This window comes from Lonchura striata, chromosome 1, assembly GCF_046129695.1.
Source record: "Lonchura striata isolate bLonStr1 chromosome 1, bLonStr1.mat, whole genome shotgun sequence".
Taxonomy (NCBI): domain Eukaryota; kingdom Metazoa; phylum Chordata; class Aves; order Passeriformes; family Estrildidae; genus Lonchura; species Lonchura striata.
Genome location: NC_134603.1, coordinates 40671137 through 40693279, shown reverse-complemented (window position 1 = coordinate 40693279; position 22143 = coordinate 40671137). Strand labels below are relative to the sequence as shown.

The 22143-nt window shown below is 35.5% G+C and overlaps 1 protein-coding gene across 7 annotated transcripts in view; it reads right to left on the bottom strand.

Moving 5' to 3' along the window:
• The window catches only part of PCMTD1 (protein-L-isoaspartate (D-aspartate) O-methyltransferase domain containing 1), a 40614-nt gene that overhangs the window by 6596 nt on the left and 11875 nt on the right, over positions 1–22143 (bottom strand). For 5 of the 7 annotated variants that reach the window (XM_021555712.2, XM_021555716.3, XM_021555715.3 and 2 more), the window contains exons 2-4: positions 16390–16818; positions 12299–12401; positions 804–975 (exon numbers count right to left, since the gene is read on the bottom strand). In XM_021555712.2, coding sequence (XP_021411387.1) covers positions 804–975; positions 12299–12401; positions 16390–16696 — 582 coding nt within the window. In that variant the 5' untranslated portion in view covers positions 16697–16818. Of the gene's footprint in view, positions 1–803; positions 976–8850; positions 8949–12298; positions 12402–16389; positions 16819–18350; positions 18498–22143 lie in introns of those variants that run through there. The other 2 variants (XM_021555717.3, XM_077783674.1) reach the window with 2 other exon arrangements.

Here is a 22143-nt window from a genome sequence, read left to right as displayed (position 1 = left end):
TACTTTCAAGTTGAATTCCATCAATTTCAACTGACAGTACCTTAGTTGAATAAATAATTAAATTATTTCTGGAACAGAATCATGCAGGCCATGCTTAAATCCCTTTGGTATTTTAAGAAAGCAGATCAATAATGTGAGAATTCTTTTTTGAAAGTAAAGTAACTAATATGCTTATCAAAAAGCATTTTAGTAATTATCTGTATTTAGGAGGACATCAACTTAAGTCACATAATGTGCTGTTTTCAAATTTCCTTATTAGTAAAACAGGGAGACTAATACTTACCACTGAGAAGCCTTTTGAGGTGTGCGAAGTATTATTAAAATAATATGCCCCTGATTGAAAAGCATTAAAACTAACATGGAAAAGCAACACTAAAAACTGCTGTGAATACAGACATATTTTTCCTTTATTTTTTTCCTCCCCTTGCAATGTCCCACTTGTCATAGTTATTTTGTATTCTTTGAAATCAATTGTCCTGATTTAGAGGTGGTTTCTTTGTTTTGAAGTAATGACTGAAAATGTTTATGTGGCAGGGAAATTTCAAAGCAGTTCTGGTATAACACAGAGGAAATAGTATGAAACGGACTGTTAAAAGCAGGCTATTGAGGCTTTCCTCCAAATTTAAGGGAAAAAAGTTCACGACTTCATTAAAAAGACAGTATCTATTAAACTGTAACAATACACAGAATCAACATATCATTATTTGAACATTAACTTAGTCAAATATATATTCAAAAGCATTCTTTAAATTACATATTTCTCATACTAGAAGATAAAAAGGGGAAATTGTCACCAAAGTCACCTGATCTTCTATAGGCATTACTAAAATTCCTCCAACTTTTAATAGAATTTTCATGTAGTTTTCATGGTCTTTCTGGACTCCAGCTCCACAGTAAATCCGGTCATATTGATGACTGTCTGAGGCTATTTCCAAACAATTACCAACCACAAAGGCAGGTTCACAGAACTCAAACCTAAGGGGAAGAAGAAAAAAAGAAAGAGGGGACACATTTCAAATTAGGATTTTTAAGAAAGCCAGTCCAGATAAAGAAAATTGTATTTCGTATCTTCCCTTATACCATGAAGAATGATTAGCATGCATAATTTAGAAGTTTGTATTAAGACATTACTTTGAAAGCAGTTTGTTTTTTTTTCCTGCCACACCAGGAACCACTGAAGAAAAACTCTTGCAGTTACAATTACGTATTATGCAAAAAAGAGAAAACTTCAAAACATCACCTTCCTACCTACAAGCAAGTAGATTAATCTGAAGAAATATTAAGCTATATGGTACAACTGCAACTAAAACAGTATGTTTATCAATGAGCAATAGCCAGGATGTTGAAAAGTTTCATTCCCTAGTAACTCCCCTCCATTGTCTATCAGTTAGGGTCTATTTAAAGGCTCTTTATTCTCTACCTCCTATTTTTCCACCTTGAGCACAATCGACTTTTCCTCAAAAAGTAATTAAATGGAAAGGTCTGACATTTTTTTGACCACACACAAAGCAAAAAATACAAGATTCGTTATCTCAGAAACATCTAATTTTCTTCAGGAAATGGAATCAATACAACTCCATTTTAGTGGACCTAAGTTTATAACATAAGTTGCAAGGATGTGTTCTCTGTCACTGCATAAAATACCAAATGGAAAAATGCACAGGGAAGTATTTTATTGCTAAAGCTGCATATATTTGCCACAACACTCTTATTTTTGGACATTTTTTAAGTCTCTGAAGCATGTTACTGCTTCAGCTGTTAACACCATAATAAAATCTACCATTTTGTAAAAAAAACTGAGTGAAGAACCGTACATCTTCCCCAAGCATTTTATATATAGAGAAGAGATTACAAAGTAGCTCACAGAAAGGATTTATGGTTTTCTTTGAAAACATCGTTATATAAAACCTAACACCCTTGTTGTTGCATGAAAAAGTTCATAAACTTCATCTGGCAGTATTAAAGTCCAATGCATCTCAAACAGCATCCAGAAGGAACGAATTTTTATAACTTCAAATACATGTAGACATTTTATGAACTTTATGGCTGATTGTCAGTGGAAAATAATTTTTCTTTTTGCTTGGCTAGCATTAGCAAATCCCAGTACAATAACTGACAACATTCAAATCAGTATTTTTTCAGTTACAGTAAAGTTGGCAGCTTTCACTGCATAGGGATGAAGCCTGTAAGGCTTGGCTAAATTTCTGATCTAGAGTGCTGCCATTAACAAATTAGGAAATTGAAGGTTTTGCTGGAAGTATATTTTTCTCTCCAAGATGGGATGCTTGATCTTGAAAATACTTCAATGCTTCTTTATTTGACTAGTGCAGACAGACCCCAGAATTTTTTTTACAACTACTGCATGGCTCTCTCTCATGCACTATTTGTGGTCAACAGCCCATGTTTTCTTTTCCAAACCCAGAGGGAGGGGGGAAAAAAAAGAAAGCTACAAACAACACTGGTCAACTGAAGACAAGAAAGGAAGATGGGAAGTGGAGTAGGGATAAATTGCCTTATTGCACAAACTGAGAAGGTGAAGCTAGACCGGCCAGAACCGTGTTTGAAATAATTCCAGATTAATACAGAAAGATTTAGAAATACATTAGACAAGGCAGAAAATGAAATCCAAGACACAGATCAATCTGCTGAAGAAGCAAATCTCATTCTGTAAACACTTGGGCTATCATGTTCCCTCCTACATTTTCTACATTCCACACACAGGTCTAACAGGCAGTTTATGCTATAGTTTTCATTTCAGATTGCCTACACTTTCAATCAAGCATTAACATATCAATTTAATTTGAAAGTTTGAGCAAAGTACTTTTGTGGGATTAAAAAGTAAAGGAAGAAGGGAGAGAATTATATGGTATTTTTCCAAAAGGCAGTTTTAAAGCTTGACAAAGTCCTTGGTTTTAGAGAAATGAAGATGGCCTCCCTGCCTGCCTGCCCATCCCCACAACTTTCACTTCTTACCATCTCAGAATGCTCCTTTGAAACTTACCAAATTTATTACCAGATAATCCTGTTTCCACTACTAGAAACCACCCTAAAAGCCCATTAATACACTGGTTACACCCCCTTAAAACAAGAAGGAACACCAAACTCTCCAAGGAATACAAGACACAAGAAAACCCCATGAAACATTCTCCAGATACAAAATACTCTATACATGAGCTGAGGACAAAAATCCACAGTAGTCTTTACTAATACAGTAAAAGCTGAAGATAATTTGTCATTAACTCTGCAGCTTGCAACCAGAAGGGTACAAGTCCACATAAAGACACAGAAGCAACTTAATACACTTGTAAGACTAAGATGGGTTAAGCACTAGAGACCAACTCTGTCTATAGGCACTTCAGATTGTCTGGACTGCGCTCCCTCCACGCTATTAGCAGAGTTTTGTGAAGACACAAAGCTCATGACCACAACAGCTGTTCATTTGTTATTCCATTTACTTCAAAAAATACCTTCTTCCTCCACACAGTTTTCCAGTTAGTTTCAACCCAGTCTGTCAACAGGTGGTCTTCCTGACAGACTAATTTCCTGCAACAAAACTAAACCCTTTATGGACTAGGCTACAAGTAATTTCTGAAGACACCTCTTTAATCCATGTCAGATAGAATGAGGTCTAATCAGCTCACCTGGCTGTGAAATGCTCACCCCCAGCTGGTTTAAATTGGTTTGCTATAGCTGCTGGTGTGCTGCTAGTTCATGAACTGCCACATGTAATTCCCTGTTATCCAGAAAGGTAAAAGTAGGTAGAAGAAATGGGAGGAAAAGGTGATAAACTGTCGATGGCAACAGCAACATGCCTGTTTAAAAGACAATCCCTCTTCATTTGTGCATCTCATAATATTATTCAGAAATTACTGCTTCATGTGTTAGGGTATGAACAGTGACTCATACCAGATATACCAGAAATACAAGAAAAGCATATTCTTTCCTGCTTAGTAGAGCACCATGGACTTTTCATAGACTAAAGTTGTAGAACAGTGAATCATACCCTTCTATACTCTGATGAAACACAGAACTCACTAGTGATGCAGCAAAACTCTTTCCCAGATCCCTGCATCTTAAGATGATTTTGATTATACACACACCTCTGAATCAGATAGAGGTGAACATGTACCATTGGCTTGTATTTATACAATCCAGTAATAAGAGATGACTTTTGAACACAGACAGAATTTTCAGAATTATAATTCATTCTGCTAAACTGCCTATGTAATTTTCAAAAATAGTGAAGTTTAGATTGGTTTTACTCAGGTATATGAGACCCCATCAAATGATCAGGAAATTTTTTAAAATTTAAATAACTAAGGTTCTCCAAATACAAAGAAATATTTTATATCTAGAATACCTACCAGGCACATCACAAGCATGTTAGTCTCACAGCAGGAAAGCAGTATCAACCACATTAGGTCAAGTTCCATTTTAAAAGAATCAAACCCCAGTTCTTTTAGTACTAATTTTTGCTACATCCAGAAAGTTTGCTTTATTCCTATTCCATCTGGGGTACCAAAACAGACCAGATATTACACTTCATTCTGTGTTACATGCAGCTATCTTTTATTAATATTAATGAAAATAAAATTGTTTCTTACTTTAACATGCAGTATTGACGAACATGTACTATAACTATCAAGAAGAGCCAGTATTTCACTTAAACATTTTCTTTATTTCCAAGTGGAAATGCAACTAAAAATTGCCAAATGTTCTTTAATGTTTGTTCTCTACCATGTGACCAGGGTAGCTTTTCAGAGCATTATATTGGTAACACGAAAAAAAAAACTATTTCACACCAGATAACAAAAAGAAGGGAAAAAAAGTACTGGAATTGTTTGGAAAAGTTTAGTCACTTTAGGTTCTTCAGTTGAATCTGCTATCTTGATTACAAGAGAACCAACAGCCAAGAACACAGAAATTAAGAGTTCCCATTACAGATAACATGGCAACAGAAAATTTCTACTTAAACAAACACTTGCCACAGAATAAATTTAAGCACATACAGATCACATGTACAATGGCCCAAGATAATCAAGTAGTTTCAAGCATGTAAGACTTTTGCATGAAATGGGCATTTCAAGTTCAAGGCAAAGGTACTTTTCTTCCAGCTAAAATGAAGAATTAAAAAAACGCTGCGGAATTTAAAGTGAGTTTTTGCCTCTGCTGCAGAAACTTAAGAAAATTATGCAGTAATAGATTGTAACTGCTTGTGTTTTTAAGTTAGATTCCTGATAGATAACAACACAGTAAAGTATTACTACTGTAACAAAATAAACAACCATTTACAACATTTACAGCAAAGACCTAACGTTAAGTTTATTGCTCTTGTATCCATATCCACCAATCTAGTATATGTGTCATCGCAAAATACTAAATAATGAAGCTGGTGAGTAACACTAACCTACCATAGTAGCTGGGATATTTTACAAGGGGATTCACTGGTTGGTCCTAATATGACACCTACCTATGAACCCTACCTTTAATTACTTCCAGCTCTATGTATAGCACACTTCTTGGGCTATGCTCTTCTACCTCTAGAACCTCCATGAATGTAGGATGTTATGCTGATGTCTTGTGAAGAAGCAACTAGGTGCAAGGAGTTATGGACTGTCTCCTTTTTTGTTAAGTGGTAAAAAGACTTGATTAAGATATCAAGTAATTTGAAGGAAAAACCCAAAATCTGTCAGCATCCACAGATGTATCTGAGGGAAACAGGAAAATATATTATGAGATTAAAAAAAGCAGTATGGGGGAACCACTTAAAACTGTTTTTGCTATGAGGATTATTTAGTTCTTAAATACCAGCACCAATCCAGCTACACTTTATACCTCTCAACTACTACATTCACATCAAAATATCAACTGACAGTACACTTCTGCCTATCCCCATAATTACTAATCACACTCACATCTCTCAGCCTACTGTTCACAGCCCTTATAAAAAGAAAATCCATGTCAGCATGAATTTGGTATGCTTTTTTCCAATACACACACATTTCCTTTAGCTGGTCAACTCAAAGCTCTAAAAAGCCTGAATTCACATTCAGTACCATCAAACTGCTTTAAGCAATTCCCTTCCAATGCAAAATTTATTTAAATTTATTTAAATTTAGGGCACAAAGGGATACCATTCAACTTCAATAATGTATAAGAAAAGGTTGGCAACTTGTTAACATTTGTCATGTGAACTACCGTGAGACTACATTAGAAGAAAGAATTTCATACAAGTCTTTGTGGGGAAAAAAAACCCAAAACAATGTATCTTAATAAAAATTTCAAAATAGAATAGTAAATCCAGCATAAGAAATCATGGAATTAGCTTTATATCAAACTACCCTTAAACCATCAAATAAATTAATAATCAGACAGTGAAATCAATCTGCAAAATGCATAGAGTTTGAAAATATGTGATAAAACATCAAACAATTTTCCTTACTGTGATGAAGAAGTAACACTTATTTTTGTCCTATACTAATGCACTTTCATCCTAGTTCCAATATACTGCTGGCCATACTTTTCTAAAATGGAAAATGTGGAAAGAAGGAAACAAAACCCCCACCAGTTATGGCATATTTGTTGGTGAAGAGAAACAAACCCAAAAACTGGTGTATAAAGCTACAGCAGTTGCAAAATGAGTTCCCATGCTGACTTAAAGACAAAGACTGGAAAGCTATACATCATTTAACCTAGAAAGGTGTGGCTTCTGGTGCAGTTGTATTAAGAATACAATCTCAGAGCCTCTTTTATATCAAACAAGAATTTCCTATATCAGCAATCTTACTCCAAGCATTTCTAGAACCTAATGTTTAAACACTGATGTATCCACTAAAAAAAAAAACTTTGAAGAAGTTTTCAGGTAATTTAGTATAATTTTCAGGTTTCAAAACTTTTCTTCTTTGAAAACAACAGATGAATATTCATATGGGTTTAAGTGATATAACATGCCACAAGAACATACAACAGATTAATAAAATACTTTTTGATTTCCATTAGTCTCTCTCATTTCACTTGACTGGGAAAATGCTTTAGAGCTAACACTACTCAGATATACAGGTAAACAATTTTTAGAGTGTTAATTCTTTTCCTACGAAGTGGGGCAGTTATCAGGGCAGGATGGCAAGCTCTTTCCACTTTTTCTCAAGCTCTTTCTTCATTGTTCATTCTATCTTATTTAAGTATTTTTCCAAGCTCTCTGAACTAGTCTTTGGTTCCTGTACAAATTCCTATTCATGTATTTCTAGCATGTTTTGCTGAAAAGTTACACACCTTTCACCCACTAGTATTGCTGATACCTTTTGCATGTATACTAAAAATACTGGAAAACAAATTAAAATATTAAATCTTTGAAAACCTCTCATTGTAGACTTCATTTCAAGTCCCTTACATCCAATTACAAGAGTAATTTTAATCAGCATTACAGTAATAGCCGAAAGTGATGCTGGCAAAATTTCTATTCAATACTTTTGTCCTGAACATTATTTCAGCTCCCATGGAGTACAATAGGGATAGAGGGAAATCTGTATCTCTACCTCACTTATACTTGTTATTTTTCTGTCTCTAAATAAAACTGTCTTGCTACTTAGCTATCTCATTCCTTATTTCTGATATTCTCATCAGTTTCATTGAGTGGACTAAAGTATATTACTCAGTCACTTCTGAAGAAAATGTCAAACACTAGATCTTAAAAATACTTATGACTCATGACATTCTTCCTTCAAGACAAATTTACAAAATTGAACCTTAATAATATAACTTCATTACAGTATATCTAAACTTTGGAAGTAAAATGAAAAGTAATACTGAAGGAGTACTTTTCAGCAATTCCACAGAGAATATTAGGAAAAGTGAACAAGCATAGGGAAGCAAGAAAAAACTTGTCAGTTCACTTTATTGTAAAGGCCCTATAATACCCATGGAAAAAGTCTAGAGAAAGATTTGCCTGCTAACAAAAACTAGAAAAGTATTTTCTTTCTATTTTTACTGAAGCAGAAAATTATTTTATAGGCTGAAAAAGTCATATTTTCTACTGTGGATTTTTGTAAAACAGCTTTTATAGGAGCCATATACCAAGTACTGTCATCACTTGTTTTAATATAAGAAAAATTTTAAGTACTATCAAAACTTGTAGACATAAGAGATTTGCAAGGGCAGTGTCCACTATGGGATTTATTTTTAAAAGATATTTCACTTGTTGTTCTCAGGGCAAGAATATCTAATTTTGTTACTATCAAATACTTGGAAAATATAGTTTTAGTTCCTCCCCAGGTAAGAGTAGATTAAATTATCTTTGGAGCCTTCTGCTTTACAAGGTAAAGAACAAGAAGTACTATTTCCCTCATACCTCTAAATAAATATAATTACTGTGTTTCAAGCCCCTATTTTCCTTCCATTTTTATTTAAGATAAACTCTGGCATCAAAGAATTCCACTGTCTGTGTTACTCTGATTAGATTAAATCTCAACAAGAATTCACTCACTACTAAAAAAGCATTATTTAAACTATCTGAAATTAAGCTATCAGTAAGATTTAAACTGAGAAAGTCACCAGTAAGTTTTGGAGACAGTTTGCTTTTTCCTGCTTAGATTTTTACTGCAATCACTAGCCAGCTGACCAGCAAGGAGCTCTGTTTTTCTTTGTGTGTACACCAGGGAATTGCCTTTCAAATCTAATTTAATTTAAAAAGGGAGCCTTTAGAGTCCTACCAGTAGCCTTACATTTCAATGAAGAAAAACATTCTACTGGGAGATATTCTTTAATGCCAACACAATCTACTACAGGACTTCAGGAAGACGTTTCACCCATAACAATTATCCCAGAATTAGTACTAGGGTTCTTGTCACTTACCATTGAAGTGGTTTCTTTTGATCCTGAGAAGGGTTGGTGTTTTTCTTTCACAGCAGGGACTTCACCAGCTTACCCAGGTTTGGGTTTTGATAGGGTGCTAGAAGATGGGCAACCTAGCCTTGCCCTGTGGCTCTCTCTCCGAGCTGGATATTCTAGGTCTAGAAGTTGAATGGGAGCAGAAAAGACAACACATTCCCCTTCAATAAACAGGTGAAGCGGGGCCTGGTACTTGAACATATGTGTTTTAGATAGAGCCTTCTTAAGGAATGATTCTTTCCCCCTTAATTGGCATGCATTCTCTGAAGATTTCAAGAATGAAAGAGAGCCTTACATATATTTCAGACTCAAAGAATTTTCTTTAGTCTACACCTAAGATCTTTGTACCTCAACCATCAGGACACTTTCAGATGTTTTCAAGAAAGAACTTCTCCTTGGTTTTTACTGGCAAACATACATCAAGTAAATCAAGGCAGCATTTTATCTTTCAGAATGCACACCTCCACCTCCATTTAGGGGAAAACTGTTTTATAGATTGGTGGGATATGGATACAGATACAAGTAATTACTGAAATTATTTGAAACAGGTATCTGAGAACTCTTCTAATGAATAGTTCCAGAGGCCAAAACTGAGATCAGACCAGCTATCAGAGACAGCCAGCTTTCCCTTTAGGCTGAATCTCAAATCCTTCTGGACATGCTAATTTTATATACTGTAGGGTTTCTGGTGAAGTACCTTACCTGAAAAGTAAACTTTTAATTGTACTTTAACAACATTATTATCAGGAATCAAAAATACAAATTAAACTGTATCACACAACGCTGGAACATTCCCCCATACAAATGGCATACAAGAAATATTCCATCTTGTTTTATTAGGCAAGAACCCACTCAAATCATCATGACCCAGCTCCACACAGAAGTCAGATACAAAATCAACGGCCTATTACTCCAAGCAAAGGAACAAAGTTACAAAGTGTTTATGATCCAAGCTGAAGCTCTCCAAGTACCTACCCATAAGTTTAAATTTGTGGGTTGTGTTTCAAAAGCAGAATCCTTAGAACATTCAAATCAGACTGCAGAACTTAATACAATAAATAAAGAATGCAGGGAAGTGGCACACAAAGCTTTACTGAACTTCCCATTTTCGTAATTCCGTAACTGCCAGGAACACATATCATAGTCTCTGTGCTCTTTATGTCCCCTGGGTACTTTGTTGGAGGCTGCTGGTCAAGTGAAAGTTATTTTTCACACACACATTCACTCAGACAACTAACTTCATTCATACCAGTCTGCCATGTAACCTATTTTCAAACAGTGAGTACTCCTGCTTGGAATACACCAGTGTTCAGCAGCAGACAGATACCACACACCTCTTCCCTGGGTGGTATTTCAGCCAAATACTAAGCTGACCAAAGTAGTAAAGTTCAGAGGTGCAGTCCCATAACTTTGGGTAAAAATCTTTCACTTATAAATGAAGATTCAGGAAAAAGTTACTGAAACAAGAAGTAAAACCAGACTTACTGAGTCAGAGAACATTACTTTGAGAGTCAGCTTAAAATTCAAGATTAATACTTACTGTAAAAACAAATACAGAAGAACCCTACCACAGGAAAAAAAACAAAAAAACCCACACATCATCTTCCTTAACTAGATTAAAATACAGAATATTTACAAAGAAAGCAATCAGCCAGAATCAACTATGCAGATAACTTAGCAATTCCCCCCAAACCACAAAATCCAACCAGGCAACCATTATCTTATCAGCTGAACCACAGCTATTACAAGCAGATTTCTATCAAAAATCACTTTCACAGAAGTACATTTTTTGTTACATTGGTGAGGAGAGTTGTATTTCTCTGAAACATATACAACACTGACATTTACTTACATAATGTTTAACAGTTTTTTTAATCTCAAGTTCTTGCATGTTTTGAAGTGCAACCTACCTCCCAGTGTTCTGCTATTCATTTACTAAACTATCCCAATCAATTTTGTTTTCAATAATGACAAAACATCATTGCTACCCCAATTTCCTTTAATTTCTGTACATAAACCTATCACTTCATTGATAAGACATTCCAATCAAAACCAGCTTTTTTATGTCTTGTTCAGACACCTATAATGCAGGTATGTGCCAGGATTCACTAGCTAGCAGGTACGTCTAACCTAAAAGAGCCATTAAAGCAGTATTAGTAGTGATCACAAATAACCATATTTCACACACATTTTTTTAAGACACATAAATTGCATTATAAAGCTGCTCAGTGAATCAATTTTTATTTGTTCTAGCTTGTGTTATACATTAACCTCACCCAATATAAATGCTTGTTTTAAGACAATAATAATGAAAGATATGCATGTTCTCCTACATGATTTTATTTATTTTACTGGGCTAACATAGTACTAAAATAATGTAGCCAGTATCAGAATTACAAAATTTACTGCAGATACAGGTAACACTAGGATGATACTCTTCTGTTACTAGGAGCATGAAGAGGAAGGCTTGTGGTCAGACATGAGCTCCTGAAGTTTGGGGCATAGGAAAAAGTGGATTGAGCTTCAGTCAACATAACCAAGAACATGGCAGTCATAAAGCACATTACACAGGTAAAAGGATAGCAAAAAATTTTCTTTGCTGCCCACTAGGGAAGAAAGAGGTGTAGAATGTGCAATTTTTAAGTTACTCCTACAACTGAGACAATTCTCTGCATTTCCAGAAGTTATCTTATAATCACTGTTGAAGCATTTCTTGCCGACAAGTAAAGAACTCTTTACGAAGAACAGCCCTAGACAGAACCTTGCTTTCCCTTCAAAAGAGGCAGAGAATCCCAATACTCTTATAGGCCAACTTAAAATAATATAAAATTGTTGAGTAGGTAGAAGCAATAAGGTTCAAAACCCTGGAACCCAGAGTTATACCCTGAAGTAAAAATGAGTAGTGCTACGAACACAGATGAATACTCTTGAGTCCATCTCTTCAGGAAGTAAACATGAAGGCAATTAGAAAAAATTACTCATGTCCAGATCAATAGGGGTAGATTAGAAAGAACATTAATAGTGTAGAGATTACGTAAAACTACATAATAAAAACTGATTTAATGGATAAAAATTGCTCTATACATGCAAAGACACCCACATACCATGTCATTCTCCTAAATGCTTATATGCATGTACATGCACATACATACATGTACCCATGTGTGTATATCACCAAAATACAGGGAAATCCACTTTGCTAAGCACTGCACAGCAGAAATACACCCATGCCTCCAAAGAGTGCTTTCTTAAGCCTCAACTTACCTCATGAGATAATGCCACAAACTGAAAGTTTTAAGTTTTGGTAGCGTGATGCCATTCTTCTCCCCTTTCTAAGCTCATAAGCAATGACACACTGAATTCAAAACCAAAAATGTTATTGCAAAGCAAGCTAGACAAATTAGATACTTACTTATCAAAGCTATCACTGTATTTTATGAAGCTCTCCAACTTTTCCTTGGCATATTCTACCACATCTGAATGAAGCTCTATTCCATGATTTATCCCAAAAGGTCCTGTAAATAAAAATAGCATGGTGTGGTTTCGTGATGGTTCTTTTCTAAGCATAGCAAAACTGCATGGAACAGCACTAAAGTGTAAAAACATCAAAACATAAAACAGAAGTCTCCGAACACTGGTAGACAAAGTTATTTTTTGCATTTGCATTACCAGTAATTAAAGAGGAAGGTAAAAGGCCAAAGGGTCAATAAAAGAGCAGAGACAGAACTACAACAAAACAATTACAGAACAATTTTTCTTTGTAAGCATGCAGAAAATAAGCTGACTACACTGAAGTCAGTCTGAGCAAATTCTTTTTCAAAGCATTACTTAGAATACAACAAATAGAAATTATAATTCAGTCTTTATTTTGATATTTAGATTTTCAGGCTTTATTATGGCAAAATTTTCATCTTATGACAATTTACAGATTGGGGATTATATCCCTTAGCCATATATGCTCTTCTATTTTGCAGGTTGCAAAATCAGAAATTTGTTCCTGATTTAATATAATAATTAATATCCACCAAGAACAGTGAAATTGCACACACAATATGTTCACTCATCACAGTCCCATCACAACTGCACTGCCTTCCTGTGATCACATCCAAGTATAATTCCAAGTCAAATTGTGTGCCAGAAGTTAATGCTATTATTTCAGGAACAAGAAGAAATCATGAGACAGTATTATGAGGATTATCCACATCAGGAAGGAATCTGAATGAGACAGTCACATTTGCTGTAAAGATTCTAAATTTAACACGCACTCATAGCCCAGGGTCTTTAGTCATTGGAGCATAGAACTGGAAAAGGGAGAAGGAAGGGAAACAGGGAAAGTAAACATCAATAAGATTAGACAAAACTTGTATTTATATCCTCTACAGCATTCTAAATCTTTCCTAAATATTTAGCTCCATGATGTTACTCCAGTGAAACAGAATTCAATTTGTCTTTTCTAGGACACAGATTAACAAAACAGACCTAGGGTTAGTAACAGAGGTTTTGTTTCAGTGCAACAAAAATACAGCATATAGCTATATGCATTAACCTGATCAATAACTGCAACTCATAACATAGGTTAGAACATTTTCTGCTGGGTGAAATAAAAGTAATCCACTAGGTTACCACTGGCAGCGCTTTTAAGACCTCATTGATAGCAGGCAAGAGGTAGCTATCATCCAAGGGACGTTCTTAGAACTTGTGAAAACATTTACCTTTTGCTGACATTCATTTTTACTGCAAATTAATGTTATTATTGGTCAACTTAAGAAAAACAGTGGCATAGACAACCCCTTTCTAGCTGTTTAATATTCTCTTGTACCATAATAGGCTATGATGTTTCTAATGGCTCTACTACATACAACAGCATTCAAGGTAAGTTTTCTTTACCTAAAAATTAATCACAATTCTTTTAATCTCATAATATAAAGTAAATTAAAAATGCATAAACATATCTGTCCAAAAAATTCTCATGTACATTCCTTCAAGTACCAAACTTTGAAAGCAACTAAAATATCCTGCAAATAGTCAGTCGCTCTAACAACCTGAAATTAAAACTATGAATGTAGAACACTACCACGTCATCATACACCACAGCATCCATAATTTAAATGGAAAGATGAGAAATGTATTCTCTTGTTTCACTGGGAAAGTCACAGCTGGACATGTAAGCAGAGTCAGCTACTCTAAAAATGTGAAAGCAACTTCTCAACTCTCTGAAATTAACTGGCCTCTTTCAGCAACATGAGAAAGCAATTCTATCACCTAGTCTGAACTTAATTTACATTTTAACAGTTTCAGCAACAGTAAATTTAATCTCGGTGGACTGGTGTGCAGTCCTTTTAGTATGTTGCTATACTTAGAAGTGATCACCAGTTGCAGATTATTTGATAATTTAACCTAGTCATTCTGACACTGCCGGCGTGGCAGAAACATAACTCACTACATTGTCAAATGGAAAGATACCCAGCTACTGTCAAAACCCACATGGCTCTGCTTCTCACTGCAGTGTACACTGAAATTGGTTTGAAAAAAAAAAAAAAAAAGCAAGCTTTTAAAAATGAGTATGGTTTATTTGTCAGAAAACTACATCTGTTTATTTTTCTTTGTTAAAGCATCTGTTCTCTGGTTTAAAACACTTAAGTATCATTATTATATGTAACTAGTTTTATCAGGAGTATAGTAAGAAAATGAAAACACATAAATTGCATTTATACATACTACGCCTCAGAGTAGAACTCAAAACACATTACAACACTAATACTTCGGTGACAGGATACAGCACTCCAAAACATGGAAAGTCTACTTCTCTAAGTAGTTGAGCAGCTGCTGCTCCAGGCTGCTCAAGCTCTGCTAGGGACTATCAGCATCTGAACTGCCTTTCTGGGAACATTTGCAGGGTAAATGTGCTCCTCAGGGGTTGTCAGCCAACCTCATCCTCTGTAGAAAACAAGTATTTTCCTGTTTAATTCCTCAACTCCGCATATACTATTCTAAAGGATAGGAATTCTGCTTAATACAGAGAAGTCAAACGCAGGATTGTTCAACAACCACTAGAAATTGGTTAAGTACAGAGATACAAACGCATCCAGAATCAAGTGCAATAAACATAAATGTCTTTTTTTTTTAAATATATTAGTTGAGACAGAATAATTTAGTAACAAAGCTTTTCACAAGATAGAAATAAACAAGTACCATTAGTCACTACCCTTAAGAAACGTTTTAGGTAAAAAAATGCTGCAATATTTACTAATTGTTTTAATACTGCACTTAAAATACCACAATCCAATTTAATATATCTACTCTCAACTAGAAACACTCCAAGAGAAAAGAAGCTCTCTAAGAGAGTATATAGCTTTAACATATTTTTACCTGTAAATGACCATAATTTCCATTTCCACAAAAGTTTTTATTTCTTATTATTAATAATTGTTATGTATTAGTATTAATTAGAACAAAAGATACTGCAGATACCAACAAATGATGTTTGTTATGCATTATTAGCCATAATTTCTTCCTTACAATAAATAAGAACTGATGACAAAATAACTAAATTAATTGAAAATTAACAAACCAACTCGACACCTTAGTTTTATATATTAATTAATGAAAGCAAAATCTGCATATTAGCTGTCAGCAAGATTCCTGCAACCAAGGAAAAACTGTATGCAGTATGGTCAAGAAAACTATCTATGAAAAATACACATCAAATAACTACTGCTGTTTTATGTAATAAAATAATTAGTAAAAAAACAGTTGTTAGTGCATTTGCTCTGTAATCTTAATGCTGGGCATGAAGAGATTTAATGCATTTTTCTCTCCAGGTTCTGAAATTTAATTTAGGCAACAATATTTAGTTCTATTTTTTTTCATACAGGAAATGTACTTGAAAACAAGAAAAAACACAGTGCTAGTGTGTTTAAATTCTTTTGAAAACCTACACACCTGATTAAAAAGTCTCATCAGTCTACATCCCAAAATATTCTCACTAAAAATTTGCTTAAACACATTTTGAAATAACTGTTTGCATACTGACACACATTTATTTTTCAGTTAAGTTTCTTCAAGAGAAACAAATTAGCCTTTACAATTTCGATTTTCCCTTCCATAAACTGAAGATCAGAACAGTAATCTACAGTAAAGGCACAAAGAGAGTGCAAATGCAGACAGAAATTTTAGCCTTCAAAAACTGTTCCACTCTACCTTTCCCTTCTAAAAAAAATAAGGACTGTTTCCTTTTAAATGAGAATTTTAGACTACAGAATGCAGGAAGAATTGCCTCTTCCAAAACACCCAAGAAATGTCACCAAATTAGAGTACTAGTGAGCTGCTTGTAAATAACAAACAATATTTTAACAGCACATCTCAACTAGCCAGCCTTATGTATGGTACTGTCATTGTTAAAAAGTAAAAGTAAGGTTTCACAGGGCTTGCATAATCTTATAAAATATTCAAACCCACTATATTTGAATAAAAACGTTCAAGTTACCTAATATTAATAATTACCTAATATTAATCCCACCATTGTACTCAAGTATCCGGTTCCACTACCCAGATTTAGAAAAGACAATCCAGGCTGAAGTTTCAGTGCTTCCATGACTTCAGAATAAATGCAAGGTGCTGACAAGTGTATATTCCCATGCTTCCAGGCCAAGTCTTTGTAAGCATTGTCCCTGTATCCTTCCAGGTAATAATCACCACGATCAATTGCTCTGAAGGCTTGCTCCACACTCTCGGTACGAATGTACTGGGCTTCTTTCAAGTTATCAATTAAGTCATCGTTGTCTTCTCCAGCACTCACAGCTCCTCCCATGCTGAACTTGTGTGGTAATTCAATTAGTTTGCAAAATACATTAGGAGGAGAGTTTCCCCAAAAGTATACGTTTGTAATGGAGTCTCAGATGTTTTTTTTCAGAAGGACATCACAAGCAAATCCTGCAAAACACAGAAATTAACAACTATTTAGCAAGTAGTGAAATACTGTTAGTACTGGATAACTTTATGAAACAGAACTAGGAAGCAGGACAGCTAGTACTCAATCAAAATTCTGTCCCTCAGAGTTTTAACTCAGAAACATGGGGTTAATACATCAACATGGGCTTTCTACATTATGCAAACCCTTACAGGCATTGCTTGCTAGACACTGAAAACCCTACAATGCTAAGAACCCTTCAGCTATGTTGCATATTTGAGGAGGCACCTACAGGAGGACAACAAGTGCCTTTGGGTGAGCTCTAGTCCCATCCTGAGAGCTAAGAGTCCGTCAGCAGCTGGAGCATGTACCAACTTAGCTAATTTTGAAAGGAACTTGGTTTCCAGGTGCTCAGATCACCCTATGTGGGAAACAAAGCCCAGTAACAGATGCTGTTCAGGACATGCTTTTCAGAAATGTTCACTTTTGAGCTGAAACAGAATACTAATGCAGATACAACGGCACATTGCCCTCTTTTGGAATCAAAACAGGAAAGCCCTCCAAGTATCTGAGCCCCTCCTAATGCCTGCTGTATTCACTAAAGAAATAAAAACTTCTTAAGTACCTAGAAATTTTTAACAGCTTGCCAGCTCCTAAGTGTAATTCGACACAGCACACTGCAATAAGTCATATTAACTTCAAAGTAATTCCTTCAGATCTATATTTTATCTGCAGTTACTTCATTATGAGTTACTAAACTCAAAATCCAGACATTAGCATTTTTAATGTTGCATGAATTACCAGTAAAACAGTAACAGAAGACCAGGATACATGAGAACAGGAAGTTTAATGCATCACTTCTATGTGAATAGAGCACACAGCGAGTATCAGAATAATGCTGATAACACACTGAAGTTTTAGTTGTTGCTCAGTAGTGTTTACCCTAAGCCAAGGAAGGACTTTTCTATTTCCTATACTCTGCCATGAGCAGGCACCCAAAATTCCAGGAGGAAGCATGGCCAGGACAGCTGACCTGAACTGGCCAAAGTGATAGTCCATACCATACAGTATCATGACCAGTATATAAACTGCAGGGAGTCTACTGGGAATGGGGGTGGAATGTTCAGGGCTGTTAAAGCTCTGGTAATCAGAGGTGAAATTATGACATCATTCAGCTGTCTGCCTCCCTCTGAAGAAGAAACAATTCCCACTGACATTCTGGAATGGGAAGACATAAAAAGTCACCACGTGCATTTATGCAGCAAAAAACCCTTTGATTAAAGCAGAAAAATCAGACTTCTGAACACCCTAGTGCTTCACAGCAGAATAAGCAGGCCTGTGTGTGTTCAACTGCACAGGAATATTTCTTTCTACTTGGGAAAAAACTACAGGATAACTTAAAAAATATGAAGCCTGAGATATTTTTTTTAAAAGTTCATTATTATCTTGAGATATGTTTGGAAATAAATGTAACTAAAGCCACAAAGATACGAACTGAGTTTTCGAAAGACTAAATTCAGCAGCTACATTTGAAAAATGGGAACGCCGCTTTCACCTCTTCCTGCGGGGTGCATCCACCACTTCGCACCAGCAGATGGAGAACTCGGCTAGCCATCAGCACTGCGCCAGTAAAGTGCTCTAACATGCCGCAGAGCCCGCGGATGGGAAAACCTAAAGCTTCAGCATTTCCATCAACAGGTGTCTTCACTGCTTTCACATACCATTTATTTCCTGTAAATAACATTTTTCTCATTTTCAATACTCATGACACTGCAAACTTTTTTTAACGTATTTGGTAATTTTGTATTCCTGCAATTATATGACAGCTGAAGTTATTGCAGTATCACAAGACGTTGCTGATGACAGCCACCGAGTATCTCAGCTTCAATAATGGTTATCACACAAAATCTCGAAGACAGAACAGAAAAGGTGTGGTCGACACTGTGACATTGAGGGAAATAGGGGAGAAGAGAACCTCTCAAGAATGGGACCCAGGAAAATAGTGTGGCTATTTGGCAGTGCAGTTGAAGGCTACATAACATTCTGAACAAACGGCCACTGTCTGAAGAAGATGACATTAGGTAGATGACAGTGACAGTGTTTGTTTTTTAGATATCTTGGTTTGGTTTGCATTTATTAGTCATCTACAGTGCTCTACTTTTCACTCTACAGCTACAGATAGGCTAAAATGCTGCTCATATGGAAAGTATTTTTGTTCAAAAACAAAAAATGCCCAGGAAGTGAAAGAACTAGATCTTTTCAAGAGAAGCGGCCTCTTGTGCTGCAGAGGAATACTTTTTGATAGTTCACTTCCCATCCAATACTTTTAGACACACAAAAGCAAACATTTCAGAAGCCATTCTGGCACAGCTGAGAAAAAGGGCAAGTCAAATCTTCCTTGTGACAGTTGACTCAGGACCAAGATAAAACAGCAGAGCATACTATGATAAAACTTTCTACACAGCTGAATGCTCACCAAAAACATCCTGTGAAGCTCCCTGATATTAAAACTGAAACACATGCAGTTCACAATGAGCACAAGCAGCATTCTGATGCCTATTACACTAAGAGGTATAGGAACTTCATAAGAAAGATGAAGGTTTGTCAAGTTAATGAAATGAAGCTATTGCTTTTAGCCTTAGGAATCTCTGGAATACACAAGCCAACAGAAATTATGGTATAGGAGTTAAAATTTCAATATAGTCTTGGTAAAAAGTTAATTCACTTAGTAAAACTAACTGCAATTAAAACAATCTTCATTTTTCATTCCACACTACTCATGATTTAATATCAGAAGCTGGAACCCCATCTTGAATTTTCTTATATTCACGATAAAAATGAAATGGAAACACTTTCCAATTTCCCTAACAATCCACACAACGGTGTAACACCACCACCTCTGACCAGTTTCTGACCTAACTTGTAATCAATTTCAGTGAAATACCTTAAATAATTTCTGGGTGGTTTTTTTGATGGTTTTCCTTTTTTTTTTTTTTTTTTAATATTGTCACATTAATCACATATTTTTTGGCTATGTGGCTAAGAAGAGATGACAATATGAGTGCATTTTAGTTCTTCACTGTAAGATATGCAACACTCAACTGAAAAGTTTGTAATGAGGTATAAGGTTAACCAAGATTTTTTTTGCCAGCTTTTAAAGGGACATGTTTCAGAATTTCTACAAATGTATTTGCACTTTAAGTTAATTTCCTGGGCCACTACAGACTTGCACACTCTCTTACACAAAGTTTAAATATCGTGCTAGTAAGGTATCCAGTTAATTTGCCAGACAAAACCTCACTGACATTGGTAAATACATACCATGCCAAGTATCTTAAAATTAAGTATCTTGTAATACTGACACAACCTGACTCCATAGAGACAACTCCTCAGAAATGCAAGCCACCTGAGCTGGCTCACTTGATCCTTACTTTGTTTCAAAGAACAGAAATAAGAATAATAAATGGAATCAGCCATATTTGAAGTCTCCTCACAACTAACACAATTTTCACTAACACATCAGCTTGGAGAAAAATGACACCGAATCAGGAGTGTGATACATTACTTTAAACTCATACATAGAATACAACCTTGCTTGGTGAATTCTCCCTCTTTCCTGTAATAGGGAGAAGACAGCAGTAAGTCACTGAGCTGCACATTAATATTACGATTCAGCTGTTAGGTTCCTCCAAAAAGAAATATTCTGTGACTGGCAATAGAAGGGAATTAACCACGAATGCACACACGGGCCTGAAACACTTCAGTCAAGTTAACAGTTTCAGTTTACTCATAGCAAGAATCAGCAACATAGCTCTAATCAGCAGAGATTAAAAGTTTCCCAGGCTACTAATCAAATATCAGACCAACTCCTTCCTGTCCAGACTCAATACATGATACCCTTGCAGCTGTTATGAACTCAAGATCATGTTTTGCCTGTCCTCATCCCATCCAGTGACTCCCACAACCGCAGGACTTCATATTCAGTTTAGCTTCCATTTTTCTCCCAAGTATAATAGCGACTCACACAAGGAAACTCAACCTCAAACTGCAGAGTTGAACTTAAGATTTCAGGAGGAGCTTTCAAACAAACAGTATGATTATGATCTGAAAGGAAAAGGATAATTCTAGTATTACTTTCATTCAGCAAAGACTGGAGAAAACCAAAATATGAAGTATATACTGGGAGTAGGTGACTACAAAATTAAAAATAAAATGTGGGACACAGGTATTTTAGAACGATATCTTAATAAACATTTTTTAAAAACTTTTACACCTATACTTGTTGCTAAACTGATACTGAAGGCAGCAAAAAGTTTAAGTGCTTTGGAAATCCAGCTACTAGAACTACCTTCTCTTCCACAGCTATTTGTTTTGTCACTCCAAGCAGCTATGAAAGAAGAAAGCCTGTTGTTTTTTTGATCTATTATGCTACTTGTTGCATTAAGGACAACTCTATAGAGAACACTGCACATTTTTGAAGTCTATACTTTAGACTAATCATACTTCAAGACATTCACTCTTCAACTGCTGTTCAGTGGGTCACTTCAAGAAGCTCTTCAAGTTAAACAGAAACAAGTACAAAACCAAGTAGAGTCAGTTCTCCAATGCAGTGCACTCCACACAGCATACTTCGAGGTTTTTTGCAATACAGCAATGGAACAAAAAATAGACCACAGGATTAGCGTTAAGTCAAATGAATGTAAACAGCTACAACTAGTGACTTAACCTGAATTGCATTGACCTACTTGGGCAGAAAATGTTTGTCAAGTCTGATGTAAGCTTAAACCCTGATTTTCCTGTTTGAGCTTTCAACAGCTGTTTATACAAGATTCCAGGTATGTGCCTGCTTTCACTCTTCTTCCACCTCCAGTCACCTGAACGTGCTGAACAGCAGACATGGTACTGCATTCCTCTCAGAAGAGGTACTGAAACTTATAAAACTCCACAAATGTATGAGCAGTGACAAGCATATAAGCACATGATCAAATGAATTTAACCTTGGCAACTATGCAAGGGTATAATTTTAGACTAACTTGCTGAGTAGCTACTGAACTTTTTTTTAATATTAAGACAGTTCACAGAACCTTGAGTGAAAAAAAAATAAAATAACAGAATTTTGTTAGTTGCTTTTGTGTTTGTTGGATTGTTTTTTGCTCATCTTTGAACTAGGAGACATTCCTTTCCTGGTCTATGCTGTCTCTTGTACTTAATTTGTTCTTCTCATCTGAAATTCTATCTACCCTCTTCACACCATACCAATGGTATTAATGCTGAAAGGAACATTTTTCTATACATAGTTCTGTAGTATGCGAGACCTGTTCTCAGGTATGCTGATAAAGGCTTGAAAA